Source organism: Hemibagrus wyckioides, linkage group LG10, assembly GCF_019097595.1.
Source record: "Hemibagrus wyckioides isolate EC202008001 linkage group LG10, SWU_Hwy_1.0, whole genome shotgun sequence".
Lineage (NCBI taxonomy): Eukaryota > Metazoa > Chordata > Actinopteri > Siluriformes > Bagridae > Hemibagrus > Hemibagrus wyckioides.
The window spans coordinates 19,163,025-19,177,868 of NC_080719.1; the positions used below are offsets into that span (position 1 = coordinate 19,163,025).

General features: G+C 38.6%; 2 protein-coding genes across 2 annotated transcripts; one reads left to right on the top strand and one right to left on the bottom strand.

The window, feature by feature from the left end:
• Positions 1-31: 31 nt before the first annotated feature.
• Positions 32-5,190, top strand: mrpl4 (mitochondrial ribosomal protein L4). Its single transcript, XM_058401271.1, has 9 exons — positions 32-1,316; positions 1,532-1,613; positions 2,528-2,693; positions 2,858-2,909; positions 3,461-3,578; positions 3,699-3,805; positions 4,609-4,718; positions 4,820-4,893; positions 5,010-5,190. Exons 1-9 carry the CDS (start codon positions 1,269-1,271, stop codon positions 5,153-5,155), a joined length of 903 nt encoding a protein of 300 aa, XP_058257254.1. The 5' UTR covers positions 32-1,268; the 3' UTR covers positions 5,156-5,190.
• Positions 5,176-14,693, bottom strand: hyls1 (HYLS1 centriolar and ciliogenesis associated). The gene is made up of 12 exons (XM_058401270.1): positions 14,614-14,693; positions 13,835-13,939; positions 11,444-11,560; positions 11,274-11,347; positions 10,043-10,284; positions 9,464-9,519; positions 6,374-6,531; positions 6,164-6,209; positions 5,844-5,907; positions 5,665-5,746; positions 5,533-5,559; positions 5,176-5,446 (listed from the first exon to the last, which is right to left on the bottom strand). Exons 2-12 carry the CDS (start codon positions 13,932-13,934, stop codon positions 5,315-5,317), a joined length of 1,098 nt encoding a protein of 365 aa, XP_058257253.1. The 5' UTR covers positions 13,935-13,939; positions 14,614-14,693; the 3' UTR covers positions 5,176-5,314.
• Positions 14,694-14,844: the final 151 nt, after the last annotated feature.

A 14,844-nucleotide genomic window follows, 5' to 3' on the forward strand; every position in this document is an offset into this window, starting at 1 on the left:
TCATGTAGCTAAATTAGCACTGTAGGTATTCAGTTATGTTGTTCCTTTCATTTCTTTGCGTTATATTTTGACTATATTAATCCCAATTCAAACGTTCCCTAAGTGAAGATTTGAGTACAGACGAGACCGTATAATCCAGGATTCTCAAAGTGGGGATCCACATGGATCTGTAACGTACACTATGTAGACTCCAGACCGTCACACCCATATGTGTAAATTCCCAAACAATGTTGGCTTCTTTCTTTCCTATTATAATATCATCCACTCTTCTGAGAAGGCTCTACTGAGTGAGGAGGGCTGGGGTACAGTCAGTGTTCCAGTTCATCCCAAAAGTGCTTACATTTTGCACAGGGGCATAGTCATAGTTACAGCATTTGTTATGTTTTCTCAACTACTGTGGCAACAGTTTAGAGAAGGTCTACATATGGATGTGTTGACAAACAAACATTTGGCTGTATACACCGATAAGCCATAACATTAAAACACTGGCATGGGGGCATGCAATCACATTATCACCTTAGAAGGGCACCTGTGAAGGGGTGGGATATAATGAAGTTGATGTGTTGGAAACAGGAAAATTGGGCAAGTGAAATAATCTGATTGACAAGGGATTGCTAGGCAGTTTGTCAGAGCTTTACTTAACCTTGATGAGTTCAAGGTGTTGATTTGGTCTCCAAATTCTCCAGATCTTGATCCAAAGGTCTGTGGGATGTGCTTTACAAACAAGTCTGATCCATGGAGCTTCTTCTTCATCTTCTTCTTCTTCCAGCCTTTTTTATTTACCCTTTATTTTTAAGGGTACCCTTTATTTACCCTTTGTTTCCATTGTCAGGGGTGGATATTACTATCAACTAGCATCAAGAATGTTATGTAAATTATAGTTGTAACTCTGACTGTAATTGAAAAGAAGTAGATATAATGTTAATAACTGTAAACTAACCTAGAAATTTATTAAAACCAGAAAGTGCTGTTTATACATCAGGATGAGCAAAATACTCCAGTAATTTGATAAGAATCATGGTTGTTATGGTATTTTATTATGCTGCATGGTAGTTATAAGGCGTCGTTAATAAATAATAATTCAGCAGCGCTCTCTGGCTGCAAAAACTTTGAAGAACCCCAGCTTAATGGAGATACGTCTAACTCAGGCGCCCAAAACCATGCCTCTACGTCATATGTTGGCGACGGCAAACGCCGCACGACCTTCTAGCAAGGTTTGACAGTACAATGTGGAGTTGATTAGAGCTTGTGTTTATCCGGTCACAATTATGTTTCGTGTTACTTTCACACTGTGCGTTAGAGGCATCTCTACACGGGTAAGCAAGCAGAAATGTGTTCACGTTATAGCGCTAATTAACGCTCTAACGTTAGCTAAGCTAGCGCAAAACATGCAAGCTGCCTGACTTCTCTTAGTGTGTTTGTATTGAATAAGCTACGCTATTGTTAGCTTCAGAAACACTGTACTGGCTTTAAAGCTGACGGAGTGCCCTGTCTAATCGTTTGTCTAATGCTTTGTGTCCCCCAAAACTAGCTGATTTCCTCTGTGTCCGGAGAAAGCACTCTTCCGTCAAATTTACGTCTCCCAGCAAATCTAATAGGGGCTCCGAGACAAAGTAAGATGCTCAGACATTACACCGAAGACGAAACCTGCTATTTTACTGACTGCCTTTTTTTCTCTGTGTAAAATAAAAAAAATTTAGATCATAACTGGTTATGACATGTCTGACGATGCATCTCGGATATCTTACTGGTTTAGTACAGCCCAGTAGAAACCAGAGATGTTACGATATGACCAACTGAATTGTAGTTGTAGAAAATAAGTCACACGTGTATCATCAGTAAATATGAAGTCTCGCACAACACAACAGTAACATCCATCAATTTTCTATATCCGCTTTATACCCGGGATCTGCTGGAGCCTATCCCAGCACACATTTGGGCGAAAGGGAGGGGTACACCCTGGACAGGTCACCAGTCCATCACAGGGCCACACATATAGACAGACAACCACACACACTTGCACCCACTCCTATGAGCAATTTAGAATTACCAATCAACCTAATGTACATGTTTTTGGACTGTGGGAGGAAACCAGTGTACCCGGAGTAAACCCACGCAGGACCACGGGGAGAACATGCAAACTCCACACAGAAATGCCCCTGCCTGTTCGAACCCGGGATTCGAACCCAGGACCTTCTTGCTGTAAGGCAACAGTGCTAAGCTGCTGCTACTAGCCCCAAATGTTTTAAAAGCTCTAACTAAATATGCTGTTTTCATTTCGATTATCTAGTATGCTCAAAAACATGAACATTAGGTTGACTGGTAAATCTAAGTTGCCTATAGGAGTGTGTGTGGTTGTCTGTCTATATGTGTGGCCCTGTGATGGACTGGTGACCTGTCCAGGTTGTACCCCTGCCTTTTGCCCAATGTGTGCTGGGATAGGTGGGTATAGAAAATGGATGAAATGGATGTTGATGACTCTTGTTTATGTTGCCTGTTAACCTATAACTTGTGTACACATTTTTAGAGGCAATCCTTCCCAGCGGTTCTGATCTTCCAGTCCTGCGCAGATGTGATGATATTCCATCTCACCTCGCACCCGTTCAGACGTGGCTGCACTCCTTAGGAAGTTATGACAGTGAGCCATTGGGGGTTGTTGATCTACATCCTGATGTGTTTTCTGTGCCGGTCAGGTAATTTACTGTATGATGTTTAAAAAACAGGCATCAGCTGGAGAAATATTGCTTAATCATAACACATACAATAGACACAGTGATATAATAACATAGGGAAGATGGAGATTAAGCTTTCTTTGTATTTATATTGTTGTTTTTTTCTGTTTAATTTTATGAACAAGACTTGATATACTCCATGCTGTGGAGGTCTGGCAGAGGAATTTCAAAAGAATTGTGAGTAGCCACAAATATTTTAGTATTAATCTCCACAGAGTGATATTGTCTATAAATGGTCATTTAAAAGCGTGGGCCTTTATAGGTCATCAAACATGTGCATTCACACAGATAACTAGCTCTCAGGGTACAAGGTCATTCATCTAGACTCTTCCCTGTTCTGGCACTCCAGTAGAATGAACTTCCCCTATATGCCTGTACACCCAAGTCAATGAGTAGGAAGTCCTACCTCTTTCTTAAACTAGCTCTTGTTTTTCCCTGTTTGTTTTATGAATTGTTGTATGTTGATTTAAAAAAGGTTATGCTTTAGGTTGATGCTATCCGAAGTCTGTGACCTATTGAATCAGTGTTAATGAATTCATTGATAGAGACTTTAAAGCACTCTTGTACATCACTCTGGATTAGAGAGTCTGCCAAATGCTGTAAATGTAAATATAAAGGCTTATAGACCTGCTTTAGACAGAAGACTTGTACAGAGTCTGTGTTATTTGTTCATCATGCAGTATTATTGCAGCAGTAATGAATGCAATCATTTGGTTATTAATCTATAGAGCTACGCCAGTGTGAAGAGCAGGGCAGAGGTCAGAGGAGGAGGCAGAAAGCCCTGGAAGCAGAAGGGAAGCGGACGCGCTCGGCACGGAAGCATTCGCTCCCCGTTATGGAGAGGAGGTAAACTGGCTTCGCAGATACAGCATCATAAATACAGAGTAGTAGCTTAGAATTCTGTTGCATTAGTCTAGTTCTCATTGTTTATAAATAATCTGAAATTCAAGGGCCATTTTGTTTTAGGTGGAGTTGCTCATGGTCCAAGAGGACCAAACAGTTATTACTACATGCTGCCTATGAAGGTGCGTGTACAAGGACTGAAAATCGCATTGACTGCTAAACTTGCACAGGTACGTGACAACTGTCTGATCTTTACGTTTAATATCACATACTCCATGTCTGGTGAAGAGGATTTTTCTCCCCCAAAAAATGAAACACTGAAATATCACACATTGTGTAATATAGACAAACACACACACAAATGGTCTATATTAAAGGATATAGAGTTGTTGTTTTTTTCTCCTCAACACTAGAAAAAGTCATTATTTTATATAATAAACCCCACACACTTTTAGTGATGAATTTGGGATTGCAGATTACTTTTTGTGTGTGAGGGGGAAGAAACGACTTCAGATCATAGCACACATGGCAGAAGACTGTGTGGTGTTTTTTTTCCCTTACACGGGTCAGATCCCTTACACACATTACAGTAAAGTCACATATTAAAGCTATAAATGTAGGACTGCCATGAATGCAGTGGTTTAGATTAGATTTTACATGTGTGATTCTGTAAGTGGATACGGATGATCACTGTGAATGATGCCACTTGGAATCCATGAACACGGCTTTAGGACTGCTTTAGGATTTGAACGTCATAACGTCAACAAAATAAACTTGTTAAAAATAGAATGAATCTCTTGGCTACGCAGTGGCATTTTTTGTCCACCCTTTTGCTGTCACCCAGTTAACTGGGTTAGTCTGGTCTTCCTCGTATCATTTCAGAGGGTGTTTCCTCACCACCACCACCACCTCTAGCTTGCTTATTAGCAATACTTAAGACCATAAGACTAGTTCAGGACTGGCCAACAGCTCAGGCAATAACGCAACAGAAATGTGCAGTGCGGTTTTTATGTTAATATTATTACTCTCCTAGGATTATCTTCATGTTATTGACACGCTGGAGATTCCCACCCCAGACCCACACTATCTAGAGGAACTGGTGAAACACAGGCAGTGGGGGGATTCAGTCCTGATTGTGGATGTGTGAGTATATCCCACAAAATGCTTTTATTTTCTCAGTCAATTTTTCCTTTCAAGAAATATGCTCTGTATATATATTTTATTGTTATATTTTTTTTGTTCAGTGGGGAGGACTTCTCTCATAACATTCTACAGGCCACAGCAAACCTGAAGACTGTAAATATCATTCCAGCCATAGGTAAGTTAAAAATGCTTCCTGTATTCCTGTTTACAAAAACTTTGGAGTTTATCTGATCTCCTTTTGTCATTTAACCATTTCTTGTTGATCAGTTTCCTCCAATGTCACTTTTACAGGCCTGAACGTTCACAGCATGCTGAAACACGAAAGTCTGGTCCTCACGCTGGAGGCTGTGAAGTTTCTAGAAAAGAAGCTCCTGTGGCACGACTCTCGCTTCACACCGCTCTACCCTTTCAAACTGCCCTATAGTGACATGCCATGAACGTCAATGTATTAAAAAAACATTTATTTCATAAACGCTGATCTGTATGTCATTCATTTCAATCATACAACTCACAGGACGAGGAAACATGCATTAATAAATAATGAAACTTTACATTGTAATGCAGCATGGATGTTAAGCCAACAACTGTAAGTCATGCTACGTATAAGTCACTCTTGCAGGAATGATGCCGTTTGCCAAATCGTGTCGGATTTCCCATCGTAAAGCTGAACGCTTCTTCTCTGTAGGCACCACGTAGGTGTTTGGGACGTATGTTCTCTGAGGCTTTGGCTGTAACAAAAAAAAGTCATTTTTATAAATCTGCATTCTGCAGTTGGCAATTCTTTGATACAAATATGATTGAAATATGAACTTACAGGTGGAGGCTGGTACGTGAGTTGTTCCTGAGGATTTAAAAGAAAGTGTTAGTCACATGATCACACAGACTCTACATTTATTTTTAAACATACTGCAAATACAAGACTATATATAAACATGAGTACTGGTACCCTTATGGCCCAGTGCAGCTCGTTCCTGCGTTTCTCTCCAGGAGGCTTAAACATCTCCCAGTCCTGCTTGTACTGGAAATATCTGAGTGGGAGGAATAATATGACCAATATATGTTAAAACACTTACATACGCTAAGATACTAAAGGTGAAGGTAAAAAAAAAAAAAGGAAAAACTTACTTCGCAACAGGATCTGTTTTTTTCAGGTTCCTTGTGTGTGGGTGATCCATAACTGGACGAATAACTAAGACACAATTGTAAATAATTATAAACAATACACTACAAAAATATATTATTGGTACTACTAAATCCGTTCGATTTAATAAGGAAGACAATATTACAAGCTGTGCAGAAATTAAACGTAGTTTTGTTTTATATATGAAATGCAGAAAGAACATTTTCTTTTCATATTTACTATTGTGAGAATTTTAAACCAGAGAATGGATTATAGACTCAAACCTATTACAGAGGAATTAAGAGTAAATGAGTAAAAAACTTACAGGATTTGGGACGAGGTCTGAGGTCATTCTCACTGTGTGATCTCATCTAATAAATACAAGAGAGTAGGAGGATTTTTCAACACCAAGAGCAAGATAAAACTGGCAGAAAACTACACAAATTGAGTAGCATGTTTGCAGCATCAATACAGGATAGTCACGTGATCGACTCTGATGTTGCAGGACATTCTGATGGTGGGTGACCGTACTGACCATGCCTTTAATGTAGTCCTGAAAAGCAGTAGGGAGGTCCTCCGTTGCGGAGCTGTGCCTGTCACTGTAGCTGCTCGTCTCCTCACTTTCAGAGTACCGGTCATGAGGAACAGACACATGGAGTTGTGCTAAGCGCTCTTCCAGCTCACTTACTGGCTCTAGATAGATAAATAGATAGTGAGTGAGAGTGGGAGAGAGAGAGAGAGAGACAGAGGCAGAGACACAGAGAGAGAGAGAGACAGAGAAAGAGAGAGAGAGATCATCTATAGCACATGCCATCAAACCAGTCCTCATGCCTTAGATCTTTACACTTAATTTTATTGCCCCCACAAATTCAAAACTAACTGAAGGAGCTTCAGCAAGGGGTTGAAGTACTTAGGCTAGAATAATATTGTTCTAGCCATCAGCTGGTCATGACGAACAGCCAATACTTTAGCAATATGAAATGATTAAAGCATCACTGTGACTCAAACTTAACTACTTATAAAAAGCATAACTAACTGAAGTTCAACCAATCCTATTTAAAATACAGTGGAACCTCGGCATATGAATGCACTCCCTTACAAATTTTCTTTTGCCTTAAGAATTGAAATTTTAAAAGAAACATGCATCGGCATACAAAGCATTTCTGGCATAGGAACGAACCAACCTGAATGCTGGCTAAGTTGTGCATACATCCGGGAGCTCTGCCAAGCCAAGCCAACCGAAGTGGGTTTAAGAATTTTTTCAGTCAGTGAAAGCTGTTTTGAAAGAGTCAACCCACGATACCAATGCATGCTGAAGTCAACAGGACGTGTGTTTTTTTTGTTGACAGATTGGTAGTGTGGGTGGTCTGTTCTATTTTTAGCCCAAGCTTGGTGGCACGACTTCCTGTCAAGACCCTTGGCATGGAATGCTTGCCTTGGGTCAGTTCTTTGTAAGCAGCCATACAGTTTACATACACTTCGTATTGGTAATATTTATTTGGTGGCTGGAACAGATTATCTGCATTTACATGATTTATTATGGAAAAATTCGTTTTGCAATACAAATTTACGGCCTTAAGCACTCGCCTCCAGAACAAATTAAATTCATATGCCAAGGTTCCACAGTGGTTACAAAAACAAAAATAAACCTGTCGGTCGAGTTCAGAAATTACCCTGTGACTTTACTTGCTTTGTTTTCTTGAAACCTTGCCTCGCATGTCCATCGTCAGTCCTATGTTCTTTTATCCTTGTCACATATTTATTAAGTCTTGTATCAAATGCATCATTGGTGCACACAGGAAATGTTTCGACGTCTTCCCAGTCTTCGCTGCAAAATGTCACGTTTTGGTTGTTTGTTCTTGTTACCTGGTGATGAATGCTACATGTGGCTTTCGCTTCACGAGCAGGAAGATCAACGCTTTCTGCAGAAAGAGGAAGTCTTTGAGAATCCTCAGGGCAAAGAGTATTAGATCTCAGTCTGTTCTCATGAACGGTGTCAGTGCCATTATACACACAGCTATCGGCAGCAATATGAGAATCAAAAGGGCTCCAATCACCTCTAATTAGTGACACTGAAGGAATTTGTTGCTCAGCCAGGTCTGAAGAAAGCCAGTCTCGATACCAGGACAGATTGGGGTCGTCTTGAGTGTAATCAGTGTCTAACTCCAATTCAGACAGACTGCAGTCATTTCTAACATCTGGTTCATCTTTAGGCGAGTCTGGTTTATAGGTTCCATAGCCAGAAGTTAAAATACTCGCCGTGAGGCTGCTTGTGCTACCATGGCAATCCTCATCAAACACTCCAGTTTCATGTGGATCAGGACTATACATCCACATTTGCTCAGTAGAGCCGTTCTTTTCTCTGTGCTTGGTGTACATTTGGTCAGCTTCATCAGTGCTATCTACTGCATTCTCTGAATGTTGTTTAGCAATGAAAGGAATGTTACTTTCTGGGTATTGCTCTGTCAGTCCTCCTTCTGAACACGTCTGTTCGTCGTTCCTCACCGGTTCGCTCATGTCATCTTGGTAGCCGAAAAATGTTTTCCATTCATCATCTCTCTCGAATTTTTCTCCTTCTGGTTCCTCACCCTTCGTTACACCCTGCCTCGACTCACTAGCAAAATACTCGATTTCCTCATCGCTCTCCAGATCGTCGCTTTCAGACTCCTCCTCCGAACTCACGTTCTTGTCATAAACAAAGCGCTTGCATTGTTCATCCTCGCTGTTTTCATCCACTTCTTTATCTGCGTCACATTCTTCCTCTTTACTTTGAGCTTCTTCATTTCCAGTGTCTCTCATCAGGTGCTCACTGCCTGGCATTTCCCCTCCAGCACAACCTTTCTTGATATAATCACTCTTCTGATTTGATCCTGATTTGCAATTTTTTCCTGGGGTTTTCACACTGCGATCATTATGCTGACTCACCTGTTCATCTGTCAGTTTTCCAGAGTCCTTATCTTTACTTTGCTCCTTAATGTAATACTGTGCATCATCTTCCTTTATGCAATTGTTCGGCTGTTCTCCAGTCTGCTCATTTACAGTATCGTCTTTCACACAGTGTTTGTTTTCTGTGTTACCTTCCTGCTTGTAGATTCCAAGCTCTGTCTCAATCCTGTCATCCTTTACATAACACTCTCCTGGGTCTTCACTTTCCTGGTCAGTCCAGAAAGAGGAGGACAGAGATTCATTGTCCTCTTCATATGTGTAGCTGTAATAAGCTTTATACATTCTGAGGTTTCCCTTCTTACTGAATTCAAACAGAATATCAGTCCATTCACTGAGCTCTGGCAGATGGCTGATAAGGAGGTAGAGTGACTGTAAGAAGATTAGCACTGATACCCAAGATCTCCATATTGAAGAGATTCTAGAGCTATGGCACCACATGGTGGAGACAAGACTGCATGACGGTGGTTAAGGCTCTGGGTCGTTGACCGGATGATCAGGGTTCAAGGGGAGCTGTATCATGGCTAACCCTACGATCTGACCCCAACCCCCAAGGATGGGATATGCGAAGCAAGAATTTCACTGTGCAGTAATGTATATAGGACAAAGACAACTTAACCTTCACTGAGTACACACACACACACACATCACAATGAGTAGTTCTAAACACTACTAAACTTACCAGAGTCTTCGCTGTATGTAGACTCATCACACACCTCAGAATGTCCCCTGTGCTTCCTGGAAAGAAAAAGATCTGAATTATTTAGCTGAAAAAATTCTTGACCCAAGTCTATCTTCGATCTTTTATCATTGAAATGCGTTTTTTACTAAAATATTCTTGTCACTCTCAATAGGTACACATCAATTAATTCACTATTTATCTGGTCTTATTATGAACACACACACACACTTGAATAGAAAAGATTGCATTCCCCACTTTTTTATTTAATGGACGGAAAAAGAAAATGTTTTCAAAGAGAATAACATTATTACAATTATTACTATTGTTTCCTATATTATTAATTACATGATTATAACAACAAAATGTTTTACAAGGCCTCTCATTTTCACAATGCCAGGGTTCACTGTAATAAAATGTACCGTAAGGGTGTGCTAACTTTTGCACTGAATGTGGATAGTTCACAAAGTGCAGTGTTTATTTGGCATGTACATCAACACTCCCAGATATAAAATTCATAATACTGTTTAAATTCAGGTGCATGTTTTCTCTCTCTAGTGTCTTAAAGACAGGAAGATGTACCTTAGCACTTTTCTCTTCAGAGGAGGTTTTGGGTTTGTGTGCGTGTCTCGCTGGAGCCTCACGGGTTCATTGGCCCCGACGTCTGAAGGGTAAATGTCAGAGGATGCATCCTCGACCTCAAGCCTGTTAGGAGCTGTAGAGGGTCTGATGCATCTGGGAGCCACTGTGTGCTTTATGTAAGAGTCGCAAGGCCCCAGGTTCATGCTGTCATAGTTTTCATCATTAAAAGTTGAGGTCAGAACCTACAACATAGACATAAAGTTAATAAAATATTTCATATCTTTTGGTGTGATGAATAAGTACTGTGTGTACTGAGCACTCCAACCTGCTCACAAAGACTTTTCCAAGCCTGTAACTTTCCTTATAGTATTTATTAGTTCTTGATTTAAGCTTTTGAAATACTGATTTCTCCCTGCTCAAAATTTAGCATTAAAAAACCTGATAAAAATATTGAATTACCCAGAACCAATAGCTGTTTATTGCAGGGGATGTACAACTTCTGAATCTACGCCTCCAAGCACGGTATTCTTTTCTCTGATCTTTACATGATGACTTAAACCAAAACCTTTCAGCTGAAACGCTCCAGCTGTTTTCCTCTTTAGAAGTTTGGGACTTTTAGAGACACCATTATATTTTACTTTTGACATTTTCATTTCCCATTATAATAACAGTTTGATGTCAACCTTTTGTTTGTAATAGGTTTGTGGTTCCTATTACAGGGGCTTTTCCAACTTGCTTTTTTCACACAGGCTCATTCTGATTCAGAAGACAACATGGGTAAGTTTCTCAGAGAAACTACTCTTTTTTTCTGTTAATTAATATAAATTTATAGTTACATAATGCATCCTTTTTCGCTCCGTGTCCTAGCTTTAACCCGCGCTAAACTGCATTACATCCAATCCCCTCTTAATACTCCAACACAGTATGAACTTCTTCAAAGCTCAGTACCAGACTTCTCAAGGTACCAGCACTTCTATGAGTGGTTGATGCAGCAGTTCCATTCATTTATGAAAAGGCTTATCAGACTAAGGCTGCTAAAACTGTTACTACTACTACACAGGTCACTCAAATCTTGTAAAATAAACGCACCCAAACATCATGTCCCTCTTGTCGTGTTAAACACCCTACATTGTTGAACCAATACTACTCATGTTGTCTTCTCGTCTTTGCCACACAGAAACAAACAAAATACATTCTAGATCTCAAAAAATACTCCCACATAAGCCCATACCTGTGTGTGCTGATCTGCTGCCCTACTGCCAGAATAAATGTAGTTGTACTTGGAAGCAGCACTGGGTACCTGGACTAAATAAATTTAAAAAAAAAAAAGAAAGAAAGAAAATGTTTCATATGTCTGTGATATGCAGAAACATGAGTTGTTTTAGCGATGTGACCACCAACCTTTCTCTTTAGTAAACGCTGGTGGACTCTTGCATGAACTGCTGTGAGATTTTGGAGAGCTCCACTCGGCCGAAGTGCTGCTCTTGGACTTTTCGTGACGAATCAGCAGGTCAAGATCTGTAGACAGGTATGTCGTAAGACATAAATAATGTTATTATGAAACAGATTACATTTACAATTACAGCATTTGGCAGATTCCCTTATCCAGAGCAACTTACATTTCATCTTATTTTATACTATTAAGCAACTGAGGGTTAAGGGCCCTGCTCAAGGGCCCAGCAGTGGTAAATCCCCATTAGGATGGATACACATCAATGCCTGGAAGTCCCGTCCACTTTCATTTTGTTTATATGCTTGATTTAGCTAACAGTAGTTGTGCTGATTTCTAATTCCCTGGCAGAATCCTACTTCCCTTTGTGCACTTTCATGATGTTCAATAGCCTGTAAAGTCTCTCCATGTGCAGCATTAGTAAACTTATATCATAACGCGTGTGAAGGGGGAATCGGATATTGCAAGGAAATTCAGAACAAAGCTAAACAGCTATTGGTTATGGGTGATTCAATGTTTTTATCTTCTTTTTTTTAGGTTAAATAGTGTGCAGGGAGAAACCAGTATTTCAAAAGCTTAAATTAAGAACTAATCTCTAAATAAAGTTAAAGGCTTGGCACAAGGTTGGCACAAAATACACATCACACAATATTGCCCATAAGAATAACATTATTATATACTCAGTGATGATCACATTTTGATATATAAATCACATAGCTAGTAGGGCATGCATGTGCATGTATCCTAAACACTTGCGCATCAAAACGACCTACACGATCCCTTCTGTAAGACAACTGTCACAGCAGGTCAAATTAAATAATAGGAGCTTTCAGAATATAAGAATACTGCTTTCATTGTGTCCATCTGTGTCCGGTTTTCTCTTCAGATGGATAAACAGAAACAGAAGGAAGATATTTTTCCTCCTTGCTCTAATGCCATCTCTCATAAATCTCTTACAGGTCAACATCAAACTTTCTGCTTCGACAGTCCACAGCTCGTGTATATATATATAGGTTATATATATTATTTTCATAATCGTTACACTATGTAACAAATTTTCACTTTTTCTTGTTCCTGGGAAATAAGTGTTATTTCCCCATTCTTTGTAACCCAAATAAAGAGAAAAAACCCATCTTAGCCATGAAAGTTTGGGTTAGTTTTGGGCAGTTTATTTTTTTTGTAAAATGGGCTAATTTTGAGGTTTTCGTTCTCCAAACCCAAACTTCATGGGGCTTAATGGCTATTTTGTTTATCATTTTCCATTAAGAGTAATACCCAGGAACAAAAATCATGTTACATAGTGCTATTTTTTCGATTAATCGATGAATCGGATAAACACACCACATTTTTAAATACCTGTTTATTTTTATTTCAAATTAAATTTACACATTGGGTGTTACAAATATGAACGTAAAACTAAACCTTTACACTACCAAAATGTTTTTTCCAGCTTTTAAGTGGAAAACTTTAGACCTTTTAAAACTTAAAGCACAAACTGTTTGTGTTTCTTAAAGAGGCAGAACTACTAGACTAGCAAGTTATGATTCATTCAGTCTTCCAGAAATTTTGCATTGCATTATTTTTAATTGGTAACAAATACTGATTAAAAACAAATTGTTTGTTTATTTTGATCAAACTGTTTTAATTGGACAGTACTTAACAGTCTGGCACTACAACTATTACCGCTGTTTATTATCTACATTGTGAATGAGGAGTAACACAGCGCTCTTTACACAATAAACACCGGACACTAGGGCTGTATGATTATGACAAAAATCATAATTGTTGATTATTCCCTTAAATTGTAATTGCGATTATTAATTACGATTATCACAATTTACATTAAATGGTGTTTTGAATAGCTTTATATCATTGTTTGAAGCAACTGCATGCCATATTTTATAACATATAAAAAATTTTATCTTGGTGACTTTACTATCCTATTTCTATGAGGGTGGAATCATCAGAGAGTATCTCTGAGACTTGACGGTCAATTACCATACTAGTATTTATAATGCTGAGAATTCCTTTTTCAATAGACAGTACAGCCGAATGATGGAGTCTGTTCTGGTCCATTGTTCACCTAAGCTTTGTATGTATTTTAACTTAAATACTGCCTTAGTTGAATAATAGAAAGTCATGATGTTCAGACTGTAATGTCTTAGCGCTTTAACAGTATATATTATATTTAGATCTATCTTTAGACTTATTTAATTTAAGGCTTTTGTACATTTTGGGTATGGAATAATATTCAAAAGGGTCCTTATGTCAGGGGTTCAAGAATCAGAGACAGTGGGCCTCCTTTTTTTGACATTAAAAAACATGGGGGGAAAAACACTCACCTCGTTTGAATTCACGCAGCCTTTGTTTCGGTATGTTGCCGTATCCCAGTGCAGCTAATTGCTCCTGGATTTCTTCCTCCGAAAAGTCAAGGTCTTCCATTTCCTCTGCAGGATTAAAAAAACAAACATAATAATCATTGCTTGAATATTAGAATAATACAGTGTTGAAGACAGCTAACTTATTACTTCCCCAATCCAGACTCATTATTATTATTATTATTATTATTATTATTATTATTATAATGATGGTTATGATGATGATGATGATACTCGCTAACACCCAATATCACAGGATTTATATTTATTTTGGAGTTCTTCACATGTTTAATCCAAACCTAAACAACAAGTAAGTAAAGAAATGAAGTAGAATTTAGTGGAAAAAAATTAAAGAATAAATAAATCGATACTTGAATAGAAATAATAATAATAATAATAAGCTCTAGGGCTCCAAACTACAGCTAAAACTTTGTTGCCCATATTTGAATAATGAGATTAATATCAGGAATATTTGGTCCTTTGACCATGAAATAAATAGATTATAGATATATATATATATAAACAGAGCAAGTGGTCGTAAGTTTATTATTATTTTATTAATTAAAGCGTCCCTTGCTAAATAATCACATCGACAAGGTAGAATTGACCTTATTTTAGTGAGCTGGCCAGAATGAAAACAAACAATTCGTAGTAAATATATTTTAAAACCACACAAAAGAAATGAGGCCACTATTATCAATAATAATATTATTAATATTATTATTATTGTTATAAGTGATTACCGTTTCGTCCAGCAATCTGTTTGCTCCAGCGTCAAGACAACAGCAGGCAGTTAGAAACAGCTTTGAAAATGACGCCCTTCCTTCTAACCACAGTTAAGACAAGTTTCAGGACACAGCGCCACCTACAGGGCTGGAGACACACCGAGTATCACCGCCACTCCACCTATTACACAACAAACACAACGCTGATTACTGTTTTTTTTTTAATCAATCGTAAATCAATTGAAAATG

Excerpts from the sequence above, each read along its gene's own strand:
- hyls1 (XM_058401270.1), bottom strand. The coding sequence starts at position 13,934 with ATGGAAGACCTTGACTTTTCGGAGGAAGAAATCCAGGAGCAATTAGCT. Across the intron at positions 11,348-11,443 it reads AGCGTTTACTAAAGAGAAAG|TCCAGGTACCCAGTGCTGCT; the intron begins GTTGGTGGTCAC and ends AAATTTATTTAG. Across the intron at positions 5,560-5,664 it reads AGCTGCACTGGGCCATAAGG|GAACAACTCACGTACCAGCC; the intron begins GTACCAGTACTC and ends TTAAATCCTCAG.
- mrpl4 (XM_058401271.1), top strand. The coding sequence starts at position 1,269 with ATGTTTCGTGTTACTTTCACACTGTGCGTTAGAGGCATCTCTACACGG. Across the intron at positions 2,694-2,857 it reads GTGTTTTCTGTGCCGGTCAG|ACTTGATATACTCCATGCTG; the intron begins GTAATTTACTGT and ends TTTATGAACAAG. Across the intron at positions 3,579-3,698 it reads CTCCCCGTTATGGAGAGGAG|GTGGAGTTGCTCATGGTCCA; the intron begins GTAAACTGGCTT and ends ATTTTGTTTTAG.